The sequence below is a fragment of the Ochotona princeps genome, chromosome 5 (assembly GCF_030435755.1).
Source record: "Ochotona princeps isolate mOchPri1 chromosome 5, mOchPri1.hap1, whole genome shotgun sequence".
NCBI lineage: Eukaryota > Metazoa > Chordata > Mammalia > Lagomorpha > Ochotonidae > Ochotona > Ochotona princeps.
In genome coordinates this window covers 107,761,075-107,783,752 of record NC_080836.1, presented here as the reverse complement: position 1 = coordinate 107,783,752, position 22,678 = coordinate 107,761,075, and the positions used below count along the sequence as shown (strand labels likewise).

The 22,678-nt window shown below is 64.2% G+C and overlaps 2 protein-coding genes across 2 annotated transcripts in view; one reads left to right on the top strand and one right to left on the bottom strand.

Moving 5' to 3' along the window:
• The window catches only part of KIF1A (kinesin family member 1A), a 51,577-nt gene extending 37,898 nt beyond the window's left edge, over positions 1 to 13,679 (top strand). Inside the window, exons 35-48 of the mRNA XM_036493344.2 lie at positions 199 to 265; positions 371 to 455; positions 2,038 to 2,143; positions 8,137 to 8,251; positions 8,463 to 8,596; positions 9,300 to 9,361; positions 9,563 to 9,708; positions 10,050 to 10,247; positions 10,527 to 10,604; positions 10,952 to 11,076; positions 11,364 to 11,516; positions 12,024 to 12,216; positions 12,682 to 12,800; positions 13,038 to 13,679. Coding sequence (XP_036349237.2) covers positions 199 to 265; positions 371 to 455; positions 2,038 to 2,143; positions 8,137 to 8,251; positions 8,463 to 8,596; positions 9,300 to 9,361; positions 9,563 to 9,708; positions 10,050 to 10,247; positions 10,527 to 10,604; positions 10,952 to 11,076; positions 11,364 to 11,516; positions 12,024 to 12,216; positions 12,682 to 12,800; positions 13,038 to 13,080 — 1,624 coding nt within the window. The 3' untranslated portion in view covers positions 13,081 to 13,679. The remainder of the gene's footprint in view (positions 1 to 198; positions 266 to 370; positions 456 to 2,037; positions 2,144 to 8,136; positions 8,252 to 8,462; positions 8,597 to 9,299; positions 9,362 to 9,562; positions 9,709 to 10,049; positions 10,248 to 10,526; positions 10,605 to 10,951; positions 11,077 to 11,363; positions 11,517 to 12,023; positions 12,217 to 12,681; positions 12,801 to 13,037) is intronic.
• A 3,751-nt stretch (positions 13,680 to 17,430) lies between these two features.
• Positions 17,431 to 20,133, bottom strand: LOC101519399 (aquaporin-12-like). The gene is made up of 3 exons (XM_004597460.2): positions 19,385 to 20,133; positions 18,772 to 18,888; positions 17,431 to 17,654 (listed from the first exon to the last, which is right to left on the bottom strand). Exons 1-3 carry the CDS (start codon positions 20,076 to 20,078, stop codon positions 17,431 to 17,433), a joined length of 1,035 nt encoding a protein of 344 aa, XP_004597517.2. The 5' UTR covers positions 20,079 to 20,133.
• Between the last annotated feature and the right edge of the window lie 2,545 nt (positions 20,134 to 22,678).

The following is a 22,678-nucleotide window of genomic DNA, read 5'->3' as shown; positions in this document are numbered from 1 at the left end:
AGGGTATGGTCTTTGGACAGCCAGGCAGAGTCCTGCAGGGGTCCGCCTGGGATCCTGCCTCTGGAGGTGGCAGGAGTGGGAGCTGTGTCCGGAACGGAGGTTGAGGCACCTGAGGGCTGCCAGGCTTGCTCCTGGAGGGGTGAGCGTCTGTGTTCTCCCATTCACCCTGGGCCCAGGCCTGATGTGCGTCTCTTGCAGCTATATCCCAGCTGTGGTGGACCACCGTGGGGGCATGCCATGCATGGGCACCTTCCTGCTCCACCAGGTACAACCCCCGCCTGGCCCACCTGGCCACTCCTCTGCCCCACCCCAGTCTCACCCCCGCCTCACCCCACCTAGCCCTCTGACCTGTCCTCTCCTGGCCTCTTAGGGTATCCAGAGACGGATAACTGTGACGCTCCTGCATGAGACAGGCAGCCACATCCGCTGGAAGGAAGTGCGGGAGCTGGTCGTGGGTGAGCTGTGGACCACGGGATGGGGTCCTGAGCCAGCCTGCAGGCAGCTCCGTGGGCCACGGGATGGGGTCCTGAGCCAGCCTGCAGACAGCTCTGTGGGCCATGGGATGGGGTCCTGAGCCAGCCTGCAGGCAGCTCTGTGGGCCATGGGATGGGGTCCTGAGCCAGCCTGCAGGCAGCTCTGTGGGCCACGGGATGGGGTCCTGAACCAGGCTGCAGGCAGCGCTGTCCCACTGCCGGGGACCATGGGATGGGGTCCTGAGCCAGCCTGCAGGCAGCGCTGTCCCACTGTGGGGACCGTGGCTCAGCCACATCAGCACAACCCACACTGACTTGGTCCCAGCATCAGCATTCGGGGCCATTGGAGACCCGGGCATGGGTGGCAAGGACTGCAAACACATCCTCTTGTGGTCTTGGCCAGACACCTGAGCCCTGGAACCTGTGGCCGAGAAGCTGCAACATCTCCTGGGAGGTCACCAAGGTGTCAGGCAGGGGCCACCTCCTGCATATGGTCTGACCTCACACACCACCAGTGGGGCCAGGATCCAGGTGGCCTGGGGCAGGAGCCTGCCTTTGAGGCCACAGTGGATCCCATAACCGACACGAGGGGCTCTGTGCTGTTAGCTCTGGCCTTCCAGATGGGTCCGCGTCAGCTGTGAGAACATGTGGGGCTCAGGTGGCAGTGTCCACCCTAGGAAAGGTTGGAGCTGTGCAGAAGCATGGGCCAGTCCCGGGGGTTTTGGTAGCTAGTGGTGAGGGCCTGAGCACAGTGTCCTTGGGGCCCCTGGGCCCATTGCCCTGGGTGCAGTGTGTGGCACTAAGTATGAGAAGGGCACTAGGAAAGAAACTTTTGTGCCCAGGTCACACGGGTCAGAACCAACGGGGCGGGCCAGGCCTCAGCAGCTGTGGTCCAGGACCAGCTTGGAAGGCCTGGCTGGCCCTCACCCACTCAGTGGTTGTGCAGACTCGGATGCAGCCAGTACAGTGGTGGTCACTCTGCAGGAGCAGCAGGGTCCACCGGCTGCCAGCCAGGTCTCATTGCCTCTCCAGAGGAGGGGAGGGCCCTGGGTGTCTTCCCCACCCAGTGACCCTGCTGCAGTGTCCCTCATGGACCCCTGAGCTTGTGACCCTGGGCAGTGGTGCTGGTGCTGAGGGCTGACCCCCTTTCCCTCAGCCCCAAGCCCCCCAGGACTGTGGGATGCCACTGTCGGAGGCTGGGATCTTGGCGGCACTCCAGGTGGCTGTGTCTGCTGAGTGAGCAAGTGAGCGAGGGGCCCTTCCAGGGCTAGCAGAAGCTTAGCGGGGACTGAGAACACTTGCCGGCTGGGATTTTGATACCTTCTCCTAGACCGATGGACGGACGGATGCGGGGAGGGGCTGGGGGACGTGTCCCTGCAGGTGCACCTCGGCCTGTAGCCTCGGGGAGGCCTGCTGGGTGCAGGAATGTGCACTGTGGCCCAGCACTAGCTTCCATCTGCAGGGACATAGGCAGGAAAGGTGACTGCCAGCTGAGGGGCTTGCTGCCTGGCGCGGCCTGGTGCTGGTCCCTGGGGCAGACTGGCTTCCGTCGCCTTTCCTGCAGGTCGTATCCGGAACTCTCCAGAAACTGACGAATCTCTGGTTGACCCCAACATCTTGTCTCTCAACATCCTGTCATCGGGGTACATCCACCCAGCTCAGGATGACCGGTGAGTCCCCAAGCCCCTCGCCCCTGGGCTCACATCTGCTCAGCGCAGAGGGCCAGCACCTGTGAGGGGATGAGCTGGAGGCCCTGTGCTGGGGCCTCCTGGGGCCATGGCAGCGGCAGCTGGGGCTCAGCCTCTGGAACAGTCTTGGGTCCAGGCTGGGGTGACCAGGGGCATACTGCTGGTGGTCAGCCTGGAGTGGAGGTGCCCAAGCCACCGTTTGGCATAAGCTACCCATCACACGCATCTGGGTGGTTGAGGAGGCGGTAAGAGGCTGCACCGGAGTGGGGAGGGGTGCAGAACTGGCCAGGCAGAGGGATAGGCTAGGGCGGGACAAGCCTCAAGTCGCCTGTGATCCTGTTGGCAACACTCATTTCCCAGGGCTGGGGATCCCGTGGGCCTTGCCTGGCTCAGCACGCAGGAGCCTGAGGTGGAGCCTGCTGTGTCCCCAGCTTCTGGGGGCTTACCCCAGGAAGAGGCACCTGGGGGTGAGCCTGCTGCTTACAGAGGGGGGTCCGGGCATGGGGCACCTCTGTCCTTCTGGCTTCTGGATCTCCACACAAGGGCCCTGACTCCGCATCGGGGGCCTGAGGGCAAGTGCCCTGTGCTGGTCCCTGCAAGGAACACCAGTCACCTGGAGGTGGCACCTTGGCATGCAAGCAGAGGGCTGTGGGGGCCTGAGACAGGTGTGCAGTAGGGGAGCCGGCAGAGCGAGTGCCGTGCTGTGATGTTGTGGGGCTGGGATGTGACCTCTGACCCGTCCTGGGAGCAGTATGCAGCAATATGCGGTGGGGGCCTTGGGCATCTCCCAGCCTCCCTCCCCTGCACTCTGCTGCAATGAGGGCTCTGCTTCCGGGGTCTCCACAGCACACTTGCTGGGGGCCCCAGCCCTGGCCAAGCAGGAGATGATGGCTCATGGCATGTAGCCAGTGGGCTCCCCCAGGCCTGTCCAGTTATGGAGGCTCCCTGGACAGTGGAAGGCAGGTGGGGTGGGATGCAGATCTGGCCTGGCTGCTGGGCCCTTGCTTCTCCCTGCTGGCACAGTCCCCACCCCCGAGTTGCAGGGATTCTTGCCTGCCCATGATGCCCTGGCTTGGCTGCTGGGCCGCTTCCCTGAGGCCTTCCCGGTGCACACAGGTGCCGCTGTGCCGCTGTGTCGTGGTCAGGGCCCCGCCCCGCTCAAGGCCCCGCCATGCTGGCCGCAGGGGCAGTGGCCTCACTAACGTGTGCTTGTTTGTGTCTTGCAGGCAGTTTCTTGATTCGGACCTGCCTAGGTATCATTGTGCCCTCAGCTCCCCTTGCCTCGCCCCCTCTGCCTTCCCCGACCTGAAAAGTCCAGCAGTGGCTTTTTGGGGCCCCCTGGGAAGCGGCCCCCCATCCCGGTCCCTCCCATCCCTCCTGCCTCCCCACTTAGGCTGCTGGGCCTTCCAGTCCCTCCCCTACTTCCCTCACCCCATTCATTTGGCTGAGTCCCCCCATCCCCACTTCTAGTCCTGGCTGCTTGCGTGGCTCCCTGCCCTCCCATAGCCGCTGGTTGGCCTCCCGCTTCTGCTGCCCCTGCTGCCGCTGCAGCCCCCGCAGCCCCTACCCCTGCCAGGCAGCTGCCAACATCTCCTGCATGCAGGCCGCTAACTCGCCAGGCTGCTTTGGGCTGCACCAGCCTGCGTGGACCAGCCCCATCCCTGCAGGGCCTGTGGCGGGCAGAGCCTGGAGCAAAGGGGATGGGGAGAGGAGGAGCAGGCGGAACCCGGCACCAGCCACGCCTGTCCTGGCCATGGCCTTCCCTTTGGAAGCAGCCCAGCTAGTCTCTGGACTTGAGCACCCGGTGTAGACCCACAGGGGCACTGGTCCCAGGTGGGGAGCATAGTGAGGCCCCACCCACTCCAGTCTGGGGCGGGATAGTGAGTGGGCTTGGTCCACTGAGAGCTCAGTCTGCTCTGAAGGAGGCCACAGTGTCGCCTTTTGGGCCCAGTATGGTGGTGGCTAGCATTTCATCTCGGTCCTCTTGCGCCAGCTGCTGAGAGGTTTCTGGCATAAGCGTCTGCCCGAGGGACTGCTTCCCCTCGATAGAGCTGGGCTAGGTGGGCACTACAGCAGGTCATGCCTTGTGACTGTGCCCCTGGCGGCTGTATCTAAGACACCCTGTGACCAGGAGACCCCACAGGCAGTGGGACCATGTTGCCCTGGCCGGCAGCAGCCACCGTGTGTCACCACCAACAGGTGTTTTCCTGTGGCTGCTGCTGCCGCCCTCCCTGTGGCTGGGTGCCCGGTGAGGACAGCCATGCTGGGGGCCGTCCTCTGGGCCTGCACTGGACTTCCCTCTGTGGTCAGCCAGGCGGGGCCCCTGGAGGAGGCCCCCAGCACGCCCATGGCTTCTGTGGGGCTCGGCAGATGGGGAGGGAGTGCTGGGATGAGGGAATTGGTTTAGGGGCGGTTGTCTGCTCCTGGAGGAGCTTCCAGGTTTGTTTTTGTTCAAGGCCAAGTTTGTCCAGGGTTCAAGTTCATGCAGCCGGAAAGCCTTTGGCACATGGCCCGGCCCCTGAGCCTGCGGGCGCTGTCTGTGCTGGCTGCTTGGTGCCATCCTGCAGCTCTGAGCAGTCTCTGTGGCCTCAGCCAGCGCCAAATGCTAGGGGGCCTGTGCCTCTGCTGGGGCAGGAGCTGTGGCCCAGCGATCTCAGCTGGACTCCCAGGGGCTGCTGCCCAGGCCAGGGGCACCTGCCCAGAGGGTCTGAGGTCCAGGCTTTGTTCCAGAGATGCCGACAGGGAGGCTGAGGCCGCTTGCCCATCCTATCGGGCTGCAGCCTCGCCAGCCTCCTCAGGCAGGCCTGGGGTACAGGAGCTTGGCAAGACCCTGTACCTCAGTTTCCCCTCATCACCTGGCCTTGGGGCCCAGGGTCCAGGTACAGTGATGACCTCTCAGGCCAGGCAGCATGGGGAAAGGTCATTGCCGGGGAGGAGCTGGGTATGTGGAGGAGAGGAGCTCCTTCCAGGTGAGGATTCCTTCTCTGAAGTGTGACCTCTGAGGCTAGGGTGGCGGCTGGACCACCACGGACCACGGTGTGGCTTTGGTCTGGGAAGTGGTCAGCTGTAGGCCCCACACCTGCCTGAGGTGCAGTTTAGCAGGCGCGTCAGTCACCTGCCCTGCTGGCTCCTGTGCCCAGAGCCTTGGCCTGCAGGCCCTGTGCGACCTTTCTAAGCCCACTGCGGTGCCCGGGTCTGCCTCAGCTGCCTTGATCTATGGGCATGTGTCCCCAGACTATACTGCCTGTTCCTGGAGGCAGGGGCTAGGCTCCAGCATCACCTTTCCCCATGTGCCAGGTGGCTGGCCAGGCCACGGGAGCTGTGTTCAGGTGGGAGGTGGGTATGTATCTGCATGCGTGGCTGGGCCTGCACCCACTGGCCTCCATCCCTAGACATGGCCAGGCTGCTGTGTTCAAGGGCTTCATGCTGGACAGCTGTGCCTCTTGTGTCAGGCCTGTGCTTGGAGCCATGTGATGGCATTGGCCCTGGGGGAGCCCCTTCCCACCTGCCGGGCCCAGGCCACCCCTACTGTGTGTCGGGTCTGGCTGCGGCCTGCGGTGCAGCTCGAGGGTTGCAGTCCCTCTGGCAGGCCTGTGCTTGGGATGCTTCCTTCCCCTGCTTGTCCAGAGTGGCCAGAACCCTTGTGAGGGCCACAGTGGAGCTACACAGACCCTGCCCCGCCCATCTGCAGGGTGACCCTGTGCCCCAACTTCCCAGAGTCACCTGCCTGTGTGGAATCAGGTGGGGAGGAGAGACAGAGGAGCCCTTGTCTGCTACACAATGTGTTAGTGGTCTGTGGCTCCCCATGTGAACTGTCCCACAGCCTGGCTGCTCTCAAGAACAGCTTCATCCCCAGGACTGGCCGCCTGGGCCTTCCATGGCTGGAACCGACTGGTTGGGGCCCTGGACATGGCATGGTGGCGAGTCCTCACTCTCCCCTGCATCAGGGAGTGTGCTTGGGACCAGGGCTCGTTTGTGGGGTGCAGCTGGAGGGCTGAGGTGCTGGGAGCCGCAAGCAGGGCTAGGCAGGGCGGCTGCCCTGGAAGGCATGGGGCTCAGCCGTTGGGAAGGTCCCGTGGCTGCTGGGCCAACTCCAGACAAGCAGAGTCCAGCTCCGCTGAGCGCTGGAGTCACACTGGAGTCACACTGGCCTGGCAGATCTGGCCGGGCCGGGTGTGTGTGTGGGAGAAACTGGCCAGGATGCTTCTGGATCCTCCATGAAGGCAGACAGTGGGGGCTGAGCAGAGAGCACAGGGCGGGGCGTCTGGGCTGGGCCACCCTGGGTGGCGCCAGACTTGCTGTCCCTCGATCACCATGCATGAATCTGTGGGACATGCGTGTGAGGCCGCAGCCTCACTGCTCACTCACAGATGCTGGTGGCACCCCCAAGCTTACACGCGTGGGGCCGGCTGGGCACTGTGGTGGCGTCCGTCCGTGCTGGGTCAAGCTGCCGCTGCTGCTGGCTCTGCTGTGAGCCTGGGGGGTCTCAGGAGAGGGAGGGTCCCCTGCTGGTGGCCGCGGTCTGTGGCGCGTGCGGGGCCAGCTCGCACTCCACAGCCGCGCTGTGTGTTCTGACGTCTCCATTTCTTCTGTGTGCGTATGTCTTGCCCGCCTCGCCCCTAGCATGTCGTTTGGAAGGGACACTAGGTACAGCCTCCCCTCGGCCCCCACTGGTCTGTCTGCCCTGTGTCTGCCTGCTCTGCCCTCCCTCGCCACCCTTGTCCCGTTTCTCAGTGCCCTGGGGCGGGTGCTGGACCCGTCCTCGCTCTCTCTCTGCTTTGTTACTGGCCCTGGACTGTGCCATGCAGGAGAGGGAACCCTGTGGCACTGTCTGAGCCCCAACAAGGTGCCACAGGAGCTGTCCTCCTGTGGCCCCACCTCCCCCCTTCCTCCCTGCCCTGTGTCCTCCTGTGGCCCCACCTCCCCCCTTACTCCCCCACCCCCTGTCCTCCTGTGGACCACCTCCCCCCTCCTCCCTGCCCTGTGTCCTCCTGTGGCCCCACCTCCCCCCTCCTCCCTGCCCTGTGTCCTCCTGTGGCCCCACCTCCCCCCTCCTCCCTGCCCTGTGTCCTCCTGTGGCCCCACCTCCCCCCTCCTCCCTGCCCTGTGTCCTCCTGTGGCCCCACCTCCCCTCTTCCTCCCTGCCCTGTGTCTTCCTGTGGCCCCTGACCCTCGGGGACACAACTGTGTTGGGCTCGGCTGTGCCTGAGGATGCTTGGGTGGAAATGAGCCAGGGGTTGGGAGGTGAAACCACCACTAACAGAGACCTTGACTGGGAGCGAGGCTGGCAGGATGGCCCTGTGGTCCCTGACAGGTGCTGGCCTCCTGGGAGGTCACGGCCACACACAGCAGGCAGGGCAAGGAGGCCAGGTTTCCCAAGGAGCCGCTCGAGGCCCATGGCACAGCTGTGCCATCTGCTGCACGCCCGGCTTCCACTCCAAGCATCCTCCTGAGTATGCCCTTCAGGGGGAGCCAGTGGCTGATGAAGGAGAGGACAGTGTGGGGCTCCTCACGCAGGCTGTGACCACAGCCTCCCCCACCGTGTCCTCCTGTGGCCCCACCTCCCCCCTCCTCCCTGCCCTGTGTCCTCCTGTGGCCCCACCTGTCCCCTTCTCCCCCCAACGTGTCTTCCTGTGGACCACCTCCCCCCTTCTCCCCCCAACGTGTCTTCCTGTGGACCACCTCCCCCCTTCTCCCCCCCCCCCGTGTCCTCCTGTGGCCCCACCTCTCCCGACCCTCCCCCGACCCGTGTCCTCCTGTGGCCCCACCTCCCCCCTTCTCCCCAACTTGTGTATCCTGCTCCCCCCAGATGCGGAGGGGTCGGTCCGCCTGGCACCGCCACTCAGGTCTCCTGACCTGACTCCAGCAGCTCCTGGCAGTAGCCCAGTCCGTCCGACCACCTTCCCGTCTGCATGTGCCCATCCCAACGGAGGGCAGCACACACCACCATCTTCCCCTTCTCTGTTTCCTTCCAGAACATTCTACCAGTTTGAGGCCGCATGGGACAGCTCCATGCACAACTCCCTCCTGCTCAACCGAGTCACCCCATACCGGGAGAAAATCTACATGACCCTGTCTGCATACATTGAGGCAAGAAACCTGGGCCCAGAGCCCACTACACACCTGTCTGTGCCCAATGTACCCCTGACATACATGTCTGTACCCAGCGCACTCCTGACACACCTGTGCCCTGTGCCATTTTTGTGCAATATTCAGTTTGCTCCATTATCCTCCAAGAGTGGGGTTCTGCAGGACCCAGGGCAGGCCCCCTGGCTGAGCCCTTCCTCCGCCACCCTCACAGATGGAGAATTGCACGCAGCCGGCCGTGGTCACCAAGGACTTTTGTATGGTCTTCTATTCTCGTGACGCCAAGCTGCCTGCCTCACGCTCCATCCGCAACCTGTTTGGCAGTGGGAACCTGCGGGCCTCCGAGAGGTGAGCCCCAGGCCAAGGCTGCCTGCTGTGTGTCCTGATTGGTGCTGGGTTCTAGGGGTGTAGCCCAGGTTTCCCATGGCCTGCTGGGGGGCCGCTTCCTCACTCTTACCCTCGCAGGGCTGGACGTGGTGCCAGGGCCCACCAGGAAGCTCGGCGCAGCCTGCAGTGGAGGCAGGGACCTGTACCCACCTGGGGTTGTCCACACACACACAGCAGGACTTCCTGATGGGAGGATCCCTCAGCAGCCTGAGGAGTCAGACAACACAGCCGGCATCCTGGCCTTTGCCCCTCTGGGCATCACTGGGTGGGAGGGGAAAGAGTTCCGTGGCCAGGGAGGAAGGGAGTATGCCCAGGCTGCTGGCCTGTGGTCGCTGTCAGTGACCCCTAGGGCCCATTGTGGGACGCAGCAGCCAGCCACTGGGAGCTGCTAGGAGAAGGGAGTTCGGGGCTCAGACTGCATGCCCTTCAGGTGGCCGTGGCCATGCAGGGAGCTGCCCCGATTAGGGGATTCTTGAGGGGTGCAGGTCTGGGGTTGTGGGGGCTTGGGAACAGCCGTGATTTCATCTCCACCCAGGCTGGGCCCCTGCCCAGGCTGCAGCAGATGGAGGCTGGGGTCTGCCACAGCCGCCCTGTGCCAGGCAGCGGCCTAGGTGTGGAACCCGAGCCCTGTGTGTACCTGCGTGTCCCTCCCTCTACCCTATAGCAACCGTGTGACTGGCGTGTATGAGCTCAGCCTGTGCCATGTGGCGGATGCGGGTAGCCCAGGTAGGACCCATCCTGTAATCTCTGGCTGGACCCTCATGCTCTGTTTCCACCCCCCAAGGGTGCCTGGGGAGGGGCTGCAGTGCGTGGAGGAGGCTGAATGCCTGACCAGCCATACCACTTCATGTGGATGTGGGCCCTGGGGTTACAGGGGAGGGGTCCCTATGGCTGTAGGCGGGCATGAAGCCTCCTTCTCCTGCTCAGGGATGCAGCGTCGGCGTCGGCGTGTGCTGGACACTTCCGTGGCCTACGTCCGTGGGGAGGAGAACCTGGCGGGCTGGAGGCCCCGCAGTGACAGTCTCATCTTGGACCACCAGTGGGAGCTGGAGAAGCTGAGCCTGCTACAGGAGGTGAGCCAGCAGGGTTAGGGCTCAGGGCGGGAGCTGTGGGCCCGGAAGGGGAGCCGTGGGCTCAGGGCTCAGGCGTGGCCTGTGGGCTCAGGGCTCAGGCGTGGCCTGTGTGCTCAGGGCTCAGGAGGGGAGCTGTGGGCTCAGGGCTCAGGAGAGGAGCCGTGGGCTCAGGGCTCAGGCGTGGCCTGTGTGCTCAGGGCTCTGGAGGAGAGCTGTGGGCTCAGGGCTCGGAGCTCAGGAGGGGAGCCGTGGGCTCAGGGCTCAGGAGGGGAGCTGTGGGCTCAGGGCTCAGGAGGGGAGCTGTGGGCTCAGGCCTCAGGCGTGGCCTGTGTGCTCCGCAGGTGGAGAAGACTAGGCACTACCTGTTGCTGCGGGAGAAGCTGGAGACGCAGCGCCCGGGCCCCGAGGTGCTGTCCCCGAGCTCCAGCGAGGATTCCGAGTCCCGCAGTTCCTCGGGCGCCTCCTCCCCGCTCTCAGCCGAGGGTCGCCCGGCACCCCTGGAGGTCCCCAGCGAGAGGCAGCGAGAGCTGGCCGTCAAGGCAGGTTCAAGGCCCAGCCCACCAGTCCTGCCTTCCGGGTACTCAGCCAAGCCCAGCTGACTCCGGTCAGAGCTTCTAGGAGCCGGGGTCCATGCGTCTCCCCCAGCTCATGCCAGTTCACGTCCTGCTCCCATGGCCTCCCCACGGGCAGGGGCCTCACTGCCTTGAACCCCTTGAGGCCGGACTCTCATCACCTCCATCCAGAGCCAGCACCTGGGCCTGTGGGCAGCGAGGGTTGTGCAGGCAAGCTCTGACCACTGTCCATCTGTCTGTCTGCAGTGTCTACGCCTCCTCACGCACACCTTCAACAGGGAGTACACCCACAGCCACGTCTGCGTCAGTGCCAGCGAGAGCAAGGTGGGTGCTGCTGCCCCCAGGCTGAGGGCATCAGGGGAATGGGAGGGGTGTGGCCAACCCAGGCTAGGGGGACAGTGGTGTGGGGGGATGGGAGAGGGTGCGGCCAGCCCAGGCTAGGGGGACAGTGGTTGGGGGGATACAGCTGCTCCTAGACTGGAGAGACAGGATGAGAGGTCCCCAGGCCCTCCCCAGCTGAGGCTTAGCCGCCTCCTTCAGGTCCTATATCTTCAGTCTTGCTCCAAACCTAGGGGTTCCAGGCTGTCCCCTGGGGCTGCCCCTGTGCCAGGTCGGACCTGGGCACCCCCCTCTGCCCGTGGCCTCCCATGCAGGATGTCCTGTCTCCACAGCTCTCCGAGATGTCTGTCACGTTGCTGCGGGACCCGTCCATGTCCCCTCTGGGGGCAGCCACGCTCACCCCCTCCTCCACCTGCCCCTCTCTGGTTGAAGGGCGGTACGGTGCTGCTGACCTGAGGTGAGTGAGCACTTGGCTTTGGGAGAAGCTTCCAGAAGCTGGAGTCCAGCAGGGATAGTGGTAGCTGTGATTGGCAGGGGTGTTGCTGCTGGAGGGCCTCGGGGTAGCAGCCTGTGGAGCGGGCCCTGGCCAGGCCCCGTCACTGCATGCCCCTCCCCAGCCACCGTGCCCAACATGGCCTGGGGTCAGGACGTCCAGCTCCGCTGGGCAGATCACGAGGGCCCTGTGGAGTAAGGCCGACGACCAGGAGCCTGACAGGAAGCAGCGCCCCCTCCTCCGTTCCCCAGGACCCCCCAACCTTGCTCCCGGCCATCCAGCCCCGAGCCCGAGCCCACCCTGGAGGCCGAGGCCAAGAAGTTCCCGTCCCTCGCCCGGGCCCCCGAAGCTGACAAGGAGCCACAGCGCTTGCTGGTACCTGATATCCAGGAGATCCGAGTCAGGTGTGTGGGGCCCAGTGCTGGGCCAGAGCATGCGGGGGCTGTGTGGAGTCTGTGCGGAGGCCAGTGCAGGACCAGAGCATGCGGGGCCGTGTGGAGGCCGTGCGGGGGCCAGTGCAGGACCAGAGCATGCGGGGCCGTGTGGAGGCCGTGCGGGGGCCAGTGCAGGACCAGAGCATGCGGGGCTGTGTGGAGGCCGTGCGGGGCCCAGTGCAGGGCCAGAGCATGCGGGGGCCGTGCGGTGGTCGGCCCTGAGCAGGAGCCGGGCATGGCAGGTGGGGACACAGCGCCTGAGCTCGGGATGAGGTCAGCTAGGGCAGGCTGGGGTGGACAGTGGTCACAGCCCTGCTTCCCCAGAGGCCCTGAAAGTGAAGTTGCCTCATGGTACAGCTTGGCGTGTTGAGGCCCAGGTCAGAGGGTAGGGGGCCTGGTTTCTCAGGTGTGTGTCCCCACTTGGGCCACGCTCTGTGATGGGGCAGCCCAAAACAGCAGTGTCATCCCCCAATCCAGCCCGATCGTCTCCAAGAAGGGTTACCTGCACTTCCTGGAGCCGCACACGGCTGGCTGGGCCCGGCGCTTTGTGGTGGTGCGGCGCCCCTACGCCTACATGTACAACAGCGACAAGGACGCCGTGGAGCGGTTCGTACTCAACCTGTCCACCGCCCAGGTGGAGTACAGCGAGGACCAGCAGGCCATGCTGAAGGTGTGCCCACTGGCGTGCCATCCCAGGAGGGGGAAGGGTGTTGTGTCCCATCCCGCATCCCAGGGCCTCGTCCACTCATGCTGGGGACACTGCGGTGGGGCTGTGAGCACTTGGACCCTGAGTCCCTCAGGCTAGCTGGGAGTGGTCACCACGCTCGGATGGTCACGTTGGGCGTGGAACCCAGCCTGCTCACCCCGGGATGAGGAGCGTGGAACCCAGCCTGCTCACCCCGGGATGAGGAGCGTGGAACCCAGCCTGCTCACCCCGGGATGAGGAGCTGCTGGCCGAGGCGTGTTGAGCACATGGGGCTGGAGGGGGTGCAGAGCAACGGCCGGGGCAGTCCTGGGTAGGGTGCTGGTCGCAAAGGCTCCTGGAAGGCAGAAGGTGCCGGGGCTACTCTGCTGGCTCCTGCCTGAGGCCCCCACCTCCCGGCCTGACCCCTCCTCACCATGCCGCTCCCCGCAGACGCCCAACACGTTTGCCGTGTGCACCGAGCACCGGGGCATTCTGCTGCAGGCCAACAGTGACAAGGACATGCATGACTGGCTATACGCATTCAACCCCCTTCTGGCTGGAACCATCCGGTATGCTGGGGTCCACCCAAGGACGAGGGGCGCGGGGGGACGTGGGCAGGATGGGGGACATGGGGAGGGCCGGGGGCGTGGGGCCCTGTGACTTTCTGTCTAAGCCTTGTTGGGGAGCACAGCCTGGCTCCTCGCCCTAAGATGGAGGAAGGGGGCAGGGCACTGGCCTGTGCGGCTGGGATGGACACAGCCCGAGAGCTGTGCCTGGCCCTGACACCTGTCCCTCCTGACCCACAGGTCCAAGCTGTCCCGAAGGAGGTCTGCCCAGATGAGGGTCTGAGCCTCGACCCTCACCCCTGCCCACCCCCCTTCTTTCCTACTCTCGCCTGCCCTCCCCACCAGCCACGCTGAGCCATGTGAGCCCCTCCTGGGGGCCCACGCTGGCCAGCCGGGCACACGATCGGCTCTGCCTCCAGCTGGCGCCCACGCTGTGGTGTATTTCAGCTTGGGGGAGGGGTGGGGGGGACCAGGCACCACCCTGCTGGTGTTTTTTACGTGTAGACAGACTCATGATCCGCATCCCTAGCTAGTGTCCCAAGCCAGCTGGCCAGGTGTCCGAGCTCTATTTATAGTATTTATTTCTCGGTTTCCACACAAGCCCCGCACCTCGCACCCCATACTTGTTGGCCAAGCACAGTGGACAGTGAGGCCCTTCCCGGGCCTGGGGGTGAGCAGCATAGAAGAGGCGCACATTATTGGAGGGGAAGGAGGAGGCAGGCCCACCTGCTGTCTGGGCAGCCTCTTGTGCTGTCACTGTGGGAGCAGCAGGTGGCCCAGAGCCTCGGGACTTTCCTGGGCAGGGGCCAGGCCAGACAAGGGTGTGGTCCTATAGCACGCAGGTTGGCCCTCCCAGGGGTGGCCGTGTGTCTGGGGCTTGAGCCGGAGGGTGTAGGGGTAGGCAGGGCAACCAGGGCCTTGAGCCGGAGGGTGTGGGGGTAGGCAGGGCAACCAGGGCCTTGAGCCGGAGGGTGTGGGGGTAGGCAGGGCAACCAGGGCCTTGAGCCAGAGGGTGTGGGGGTAGGCAGGGCAACCAGGGCCTTGAGCCGGAGGGTGTGGGGGTAGGCAGGGTAACCAGGGGCTTGGGGGACACAAGAGCTGCTGTGAGCACCGTCAGGGACGTCCAGGGCTGTTATGTCCCAGACAGGCACCTGTGATGGTCCTCACCCCCAGGGAGCTCCGATTCCACTCGAGCTGTCCATGTGGCCCACCATGGCTGCCTGGAGCTGGCACATTCAGCGTCCGCAGGTCCACACCAGGGCCACGTGCTGCTCAGGCATTGCCACCATTTTTGCTAGCTCCTGCTACCCACAGTGGATGAAATGTCCCTGCGTGGGGCCACATGAGCTGAGGCGTCTGGGGCCCTGAGCCCATGCAGGTACGCCCACTTGCACCAAGGGGCACCTGTCAGTCAACATTGGATGAGGTGGAGCTGGGGAGGGCAGAAGAGGAGCCTCCTGGGTTGGGGTTTATCGAGTTTGGGGGTAGGGCATCCACTGTGGGGAGGTGGGATGTGCTCAGGTGCTCCAGGGAAAGTCCAGCTCCCCAGGGAGGGAGTGACCCCAGCACTGGGTTGGCCTTAGTGGCTGCTGGAGGGCTGGGCGGGCGCCACTGTGGCCCACTCAGGTCTGCCAGCCTGAGTCGGGCCTGGGGCCCGCAGAGTGGGTGTCTATGGGCCGGCCAGCCTGCAGAACACCTGCTGGGACCCAGGAGTCACCCGAGTGGGCTGAAGCCTGGAGCTGAGTGGGAGGGCAGTTGTCCATGGTCAGGAAACATGTCCTCCCCACTGCCACTTGGCCCCGACCCACGTGCCATGCAGCTGTGGGGCAGCCATCCCCAGAGGACAGTGAGGGGTTCCCGCAGACCTGGACTCGGGCTCCATGTGGGCCCCAGCATGGGAAGCGCCAGCCTTTTCCCCTGAGTGACCACAGACAAGATGGCAACCACACGTCACACCCCAACCCCCCAGATACCCCAGTGTGGCTGGTGTCCTGGCTCAGTTCCCAGGGTTGCCGTGGCTGGCCTTTCCTCCCCTGTCCCCACTCCCCTCTGGCTTGTACATTATGTGGCTGCAGTGTGCACCCCACCCTTACCCCATGCGTGTTAGCTTAGCCCCCTCCTGGGTGTGCGCCCCGTCCAGTTGCAGAATAAACGTGGCTCTCGTGCAGCTCATGTTGTGGCTCTGCGTGGGTTCTTGAGGACAGGGCCTGCTGGGCAGTGCTGTGACTGGACCACTGCTCACGGCCCCCCAGCCGTCAGCTGCCCCCATCTGAACCAGCCCCTATAACCCCGGACAAGAAGAGGCAGCTGGGGGTGGGGTCCACCTGCTGTGGACAGGCCTACTTGCCATGGATGGGGCTGCCCGGTGTGGACAGTCCCACGCGTGGGCCTTGAGACACGTTCTCTGAGTCCTGCCTGCCTGCCAAGTCTCCTCTCCAGGGCAATGCCCGCCCACAGGGACACTTCCCCATGTGGATGCCTGCCCATGGGATGAGGCTGGTTGTGGGTCTGCCAGGTTCTAGGCTAGCTTCAAAGAAACGCATTAGGGACCACAAGAGACAGGAGCACCAGGGCCTCTCCATGGGCAAGCTGAGGTACACGGAGTCGGGGAGGCAGCCTGGCTGGAGGGAACACTCACCAGAAGGGCCACTCTCCAGAAGTGGACAAGGCCCAGCTTAGCGCAACTGGTGCAGCCCTGACCTTCTGGAACCTTCTGCTGGCGGCTTCCCTGGTCACTGCTCTGAGTGCCTTAATGTGTGTCTGTGTTCGAGAGTGCTCTGGCTGCCCCGGTCCTCCCGTCTGTGGATGCGTCAGCATCGGATCACCCAGCCTCTGCGCCTCGACCTGGCCCGGCCTGCCCGCGGTGGGCATTTGAATGACCCAGCACGTGGAGGCTTTGTGTCTTTCCATCTCCCTCAGTCACTCTGGCACTTGGCCTTTCAGAGTAATCCATCTGATTGATCAATTGAACAGTCAGTTGATTGGTTGGTCAGTCTTGTGAGAAGTCCACTGCAGGCAGTGTCAGGAGCTGGGTCAGAGGAACCCCTCACTCCCGCTGGGACCACTAGCCTCGGGTGGCTCCGATGTCCTGCCTGCTCAGGGATGGGCACTGAGGTGCAGGCAGCCCAGGTCTGGCCTCCACAGTGGACAGGCTAGAGCCTGCCATACCCGGCACAGACACCAGAGGGTGCAAGAGCTCAGGAGGCCCCATAGGAGCCAGCTGCCACCCAGCGACCAGCACAGGCCACTTACAGGGATCAGCCAGGCCACCCGGGGCCAGTCCAAGCCTGGTCACTGCATGGACCATCCGGGCTTGGTCACCAGAGGCCAGCCCGGCCTGGTGCTCAGGAGCCCCAGCGTCCCGGGTCCTCCAGCAGGACTGGTTGTGGTTGCTGCTTCCTGTGCAGAAAACTCTGCACAGAAAGGGAATTTAAGATGGACCATGAGGGCTGTGGCCAGGAAGCAGTGCGTTGCCCCCAGGGACACTGGCCAGCCCTGTCCTCAGCACCGTCTCTGCCAATGCCAGGCTCCCCTGAACATTTTCAGCCTGGGCCCCCGTCCACGTCCAGGTGCGCTGGGCCTCGGGGCGACCTGAGGACGACTGGACCTTTGGGACTGTTTGGAAGTCGGCCATCCTGTCGCAGATTTTCAAGCAGCTTTGCCCACGCCCGCTGGCTCAGGGCCGCGCTGCTTCGTGCCCACTCTGGGGTGATTCTGACCCCTTGTTTCCTGTATGGCATGCCTTGTCCCAACACTGCCTGCCACGCTGCAGTCAGCAAGCTCAAGCCGCCCAATGCCTCCGGGACAGAGGCCGGCACTCTAGGGGGTGATCAATTGACCAAGGGTCCTTCAGCCTCCTTGGCACACAGAGGCCTCCCTGAGGTCAGCATTCAAAGCCCAGCTGCCCCCGCGCTCTCGGCCTGGCGCTGAGAGCCTCTGCCACGGCCAGCATGTGGGATGGGGCTCTCCACCTGGCACATTCCCCTATGATCTTCGTGTGGTGTGTGGCTGTCCCTTGCGTGGGCTGCAGGGTGAGCTAGCGCAGGGGTGAGGGGGTCATACCTCGCCTCTTGGGCCCTCCTGGGTCTCCTGCAGCCCCCACCCAGCACAGAACCTGACTCCCCCCACCACCCAGGAGCAAGCCCAGGTGGGGGCCTGGCAGGATGGGATGAGGGGGAACTGTGGCAGGACAGAGTTTCGGCCAGGAGTCCTTCTATCCCTGCCCCCAACAGGGCAAGGGGGACACCGCCCTCTCTGGATGGGGACACAGCTGCAACAGGAGCTTCCAGACCAGCTTTGATGTTGGGGTGGAAGTGGCTGGCGCCCCTGGCCTGGCCACAAGCCCTAGGTCAGCTGTCCAGGCCCCATGGCTGCAAGGGCTCAGCCTGGCTGCCCTGGACCTGCGGGCCACAGGCCCCACACTCAGTTGCCCTGGGCAATGGGGCTATGCCTGCTACTGGCCCATGCTGGGTGGCCCAGGCCCACCTTTCTGCTTCCACACTCAGTATTTCGACTGGGGCTGCCCCGCAGGCCCAGGCTAGCCCTTGGTCTCATTCTAGAAGGAAACTGCAGAAGACAGGGTAGGTATTAGTCCAAGTTTATTAACAGGAGGGGGTGTTGCCTCCCCCCCCCTTCAGTCCTCAGTTGGGGCGAACCAAGCTCCAAACCAAGCTCCACCCACCCTGCCCCGCCCAGAGTCTGGGAGTGCTTGGGTCTCCCTGTCCCGGGCCCTGGAGCTTGGGGGGACCAGCCTCCCCCGGGGGGGGGCTCGGTACTTGTTCTTCGGCCTGTAGAGCAGGTTTGTTTGGAAGAGGCCAGGGAGGTGGCCCTCGTGCAGCAGGACAGCCAGGACCATGCCTGCGAGGCAGCAGGTCAGAGTTAGAGCGGGGGGCTCGGGGCAGACCCTGAGGGGACCTGGAGACCCCTGCTGCCCAGTCCTGGGAGGTGGAGTTGTCTCCACACCCAGTCTGCCCACACCCCAGAGCCCTCAGGAAGGACCCTGGCTCTGGCGGGCACGGATCCTCTCTGAGCTGTGGGAATCCTCAGTGGGTTGGATTCTGCAAGGGGCAAAGCAAACAAAACTGCTGTCTGTGGTGCTGGCATCCCGTACTGGTGCTGGTGCTAGTCCCGGCTGCTTCACTTCCCACACAGCTCCCTGCTGTGGCCTGGGAAAGCAGCGGAGGTCGGCCCAATCCCTAGGACCCTGCGCCCATGTGGGAGGCCCCGAGGAGGCTCCTGGCTTCAGCCTGACCCGGTCTGGCCATTGCAGACTGCTGGAGGGTGAGCCGATGGAAAGAATCATTGCTAGGCAATCTGCCAGCTCCCACAGGTGCCTTGGTCACCGGCAGTAGCCATGTGGCTCTGTCCCCACAGCCTGCTCTCGAAGCCCACATGGCCCACTGTGGCCCCCAGTCCAGTTCCTATGAAGCAGCTCCCCGTCAACCCCAGTAGGAGGCCTGGCCACTCTCTAGGAAGATGACCTGGGAAGGGAGGGGCTGCTGGGACCCGGCTCTGCCCACGATGGACCAAGAGCAGCAGAGTGGGCGCCCGGGACTGGGGGGCTGAGAGCAGCCCCAGGGGCAGAGGGAGAACAGGCTCCCTGGGGCCCCCAGGCAGAGTGGATTGGCTTGTTGGACGCCAGGTGCCTGGGTTTGACAAGAGCTGGGAATTGGGGCCCCAGCAAGGGTGGCTGAGGGGTTCCTCAGGCTCTGCCTACTGGGACAGCTGGCACCCAGCCCCCTCAGGCTCTGCCATCACCCTGGCCAGCCGGGCTGTGTGAGGCCTTGGAGTGTGGGTATCCCTCAGGGATCCCCCAGTGGGCACTATCCTTCTGCCCTAGCGCCCATTGGAGGGGCTGTTCTCTCTAGTCGGTCCCTCCCTTCAGACAGAGCCCGCCCAAGAGAGGTCAGTCACAGTGCCCCTGTCCAGGCTCGGTATGGCCCAGGGGGTGGCATGTGACTGCCCCCTTCCTTACCTGCCAGGGGTCCTAGCCAGTAAACCTGGGCGTATTCCACCAAGGTGTGCCCTTCGCAGTGGAAGGTGGCAGAGGTGGCCAGCGCGGGGTTGAAGAAGGCAGAGGTGTAGGGCCCGGCTGCGGACAGAGCGGTCAGCCTGAGGCCTGAGCCCTTCCAGCCCACTGCACAGAGCAGGGAGCAGGGGTGGGTCTCACCCAGACCAGAAGGGACCCTTGTGCCCTGGCCACAGCTTTCTGCTCCCAGCACCCGCCTCATCTGGGGCGGGAGCCCAGCAGCCTGGCCCTCTGGCTCCCTGGCTGCCGAGCCCCACCCCCACCAAGTTCCTACCTTGTCGGAACTTGGGCCTCTGCGGCCTTGGTACTCGGTGCGCAGCCGATTCTGCGTCCCAGCCGCGGCTCTCCCGAGCCTCCGCTCAGGGAGCAGCTGAGGGCCACAGGGTCCTGAAGCAGGTGGGGCCTGGGAGCCTGGTCCAGGGTCAGCCCGGCTGGGGCTCGGGACTGTGTCCGCTAGAGAGGACTGAGAGAAGGCCAGGCCCCCCAGCTGCAGCCCACCAGGCCAGGGAGAACAGGACACACCCAGGAGTCGACCCTCTGTGAGGAACATCAGGCTCACCTGTGTGGGTGGTGAAGGTGGCCAGCAGAGCCAGGGCGGGCACCCTCCGGGCGGGAAGGCTGCGGCGCAGGTACAGGAGGCCCAGGTGGAAGATGAAGGTTCCAGCAGCTTCCAGCAGCGCCCCGTGTGGCACGGAGGTGCGCAGGGTAGAGCTGCAGTGTGCGGCCATGAGGTTCTGCAGCAAATGCAGCTCGCTGAGCTCCCAGGCCCAGCAGCACAGGGTCAGAGCACGGGCAGCCATCACGCCCAGCCCTTGGGCCACTAGCTTCAGCAGTGTGCTGGGCAGGGATGCCTCGGCCAAGAGCAGCTCCTGTAGGGCCACTGCCGGGTTGCCCAAGGCTCCGTCCAGGGTGGCCCCGTGGAGCAGGAAGAGCAGGAAGAGCAGAGTCAGCAGCAGGTCGGGCCCGACGCCCGCAGCCCAGGGGCCCACGTCCGCCAGTGCCCGCATCTCCAGGCCGCAGGCAACCAGCTGGAAGGCACCTGCTGCCTCTTGCGCGAAGCTGATGTAGGTGCCCGCAGGCAGCAGAGCCCTGGCTGCCCGCCTGGCTGCCTCACAGAGTCCACAGGTGATGAGCAAGAAAGACAGGGAGACATTTAGCCCTGTCATTGTGCTGGCACCATAGGGCAGCCTCACCACGCGGGGCCCGGGACGCGTGGCAGCCCCAAGGGCGGAGCAGCTGTGGGAACACTGCATCTGCACCCACTCCCGCCCCGCCCCTGGCGTCCTCCCCTCCTGGGCCTCTGGCTAACTGGGCTCCTATCCCTGCACTGACTGTGGTAAGGGCCCCAGTCCTGCCGTCCCTGCAGGGTTCAGGGGGCTGCTAGGAGCCAACATGCCTGTGGCCAAGGTCCTGAGTGAGTGGGAGGAGACCTGGGTGCCCCTTGGGGAGCCACTCCTGAGGCTCCATAGGGTGGAGTAGGGCCGCCAGGCACCACTGGGGCCACACCCTGCAGCCAGGAACAGGCCTCCCCAGGCAGGGCCACCCAGGAAGTGGGCAGAGGGGCAGCTTTCAGAAGAGGCCACTGAGAGGACACGGGCACACCCTGAGCACTGGTCCCTTCAACGATGCCCAGAGCCTGGCCAACTGCTGCTCTCTAGCACGGCCCTCCCACATCTGCCTCCCACACCACACTGCTGATGGTAAGAGGGGGACCCCTCGCTGTGACCCCTCCTGGCCAGGAGCCACACATGAGGCCAAGAACCCAGCTGGTTGCTGCTCTCTCTCCTGAGTGACGTCGGTTCCTTTCCAGCTTTATGGCAGTGGAAAGGTCAATCTGATGTCACTCAGCAATGCCTGCAGTGTGCCTAAGCTCCCCACTTCCTGCTGGTATCGCCTACCCACACCTCTGCATTCTGTGTCTGCTTACTGCTGATACAGTGTAACAGATCGGCAGGGGAGTCAAGTCGGCTTCTCAGACAACTTCGTGTTTCCTGTGCCGGTTTTATTGTAGCCACCTGAGTCATGGCAGAGGTGGGGGCCAACCATACCCACAATGCACCCTGGTCTACATGCACTGGATGCAATGCGCTCTGTCTCGGGATCCCCGCCTGGGCAGGCAGAGCCCCTGCTGAGGTGATCAGAGGAGTGAACATCCCGGCCGACCCGGAGCCCGGCGTCTTGGCACTGATGTTCACTCCTGCAACCAGAGTTGGCGAGGCTGACAGGCCAGCCAGGTTTCCAGTCCCCAGATGGACGGCTGCACCTGGAAGGGCGTGTCCCCGCTGTGAGTGCCCTGCGGCTCAGCTGGATGTGGGGAAACCGAGCCAAACTGCTCAGCAGCGCCTGCTTTTTTTCTGTGTCCCTTGCATGTGCATGTCAAGCAGCTTGGAGGTCTACAGACACTGCTCCCGCTGCCCTTTGGCCGGACTGGCGCTGGGTGAGAAAGCGTCTATGGAAGCCAACTCCAGGGCCAGCTCAGCACCCCTGGGGCTCCTGCTGAAGGAGTAGGGCTCAGGTGACCTGCCCCCAAGTCAAACCTCACTCACCCAGGGGTGCCCCACCCAGCTGTGGGCCAGCCCTGGTTTCCTGGGCCCTCTTTGACCTCTGCCTTTCTCTGGCCCCTGTCCCCCAGCCCTTCCCACGTGGCCTTACATTCAGAATGGGCCTCAGAGGCGAGGCCATCACACTGCCCTGAGCCTCTGCCGGTGACATCTGAAATTGACAATCTCCGACATCCTAGCATCTGGCCTCCCCCGGGCTGGGCTGGTCTAACTGAGAACCCTGATCCTTCCAAGAAGTTCCTGGAGGGCTGGTGTGGTAACCTAGTGGCTAAAGTTCTCACTTTTCATCTGCTGGGATCCCATACTGGGCAAGGGTTCTAATCCCAGCTGTTCCATTTCCTATCCAGCCAACTCCCTGCTTGTGTCCTGGGAAAGCAGTAGAGTAAGGTCCAAAGCCTTGGGACCCTGCACCCATGTGAGGGACCTGGAAAAAGCTCCTGGCTCCTGGCTTTAGATTGGCTCAGCTCCAGCCATTGCGGCTACTTGGGGAGTGAACCAGCAGATGGGAGATCTTCCTCTCTGTCTCTCCTCTCTATAAATCTGACTTCCTAATAAAAATAAATAAATCTTACAAAAAAAAAAATTCCTGGAGAAATCCCTTGGGCTCCCACCTGCCCTTCAAGGCGAGTGACCCGGACAGGGCCCTGAGCCCCTTTCTGTGCCCAACAGGTGCCTGCCAGGCTGTCAGGGATGAATGGGTGTAGAGCCACTGCAGCTCAAGTCATGCAGCAGCCTGGGAAGAACAGTCCAGGAAAGGACAGGGAACACCAAGCATGGCCCCAGGTGGGGCCCAGCAGGTTGTAGCCACCACTGTGACCCAGGGGACCTGGCCCTGGGCTCTGCCAATACTCTTGGCCAGCAGCAGTGGATATAAGTGACATCCACTAGGGTTCTGGCATTCAGGGTATCCTGACACTGGGGTGGAGTCCTGGCACAAGGGGCGTCTTGGCACTCGGGCAGTACTGACACTGGGGGGCAGTGTCCTGGCTCTCAGGGAGTACTGACACTGGGGGGCGGAGTCCTGGCACTGGGGATCAGGTGCCCTCCCCTCCGTATGTGTGCTGAGCCTAAGTAGACCCGGCCGAGCCCCGGGAAGGCTCCTGCTTACAGGTGGCCGCAGACCTGATGTTTCTGGTTGAGCTTCCTTGCTGCACACGGTGCCCCCCACCACTCAGACCCCTGTCCCCAGAGAAGGAGAGAAGGAAAGAGGAGGGTAAGAAAAGAGACAGAGGCAGAGAGAGGGAAATGGAGGGGGAGGGGAGAGAGAGCCGGGCAAGGGGGCCCCCCACCTT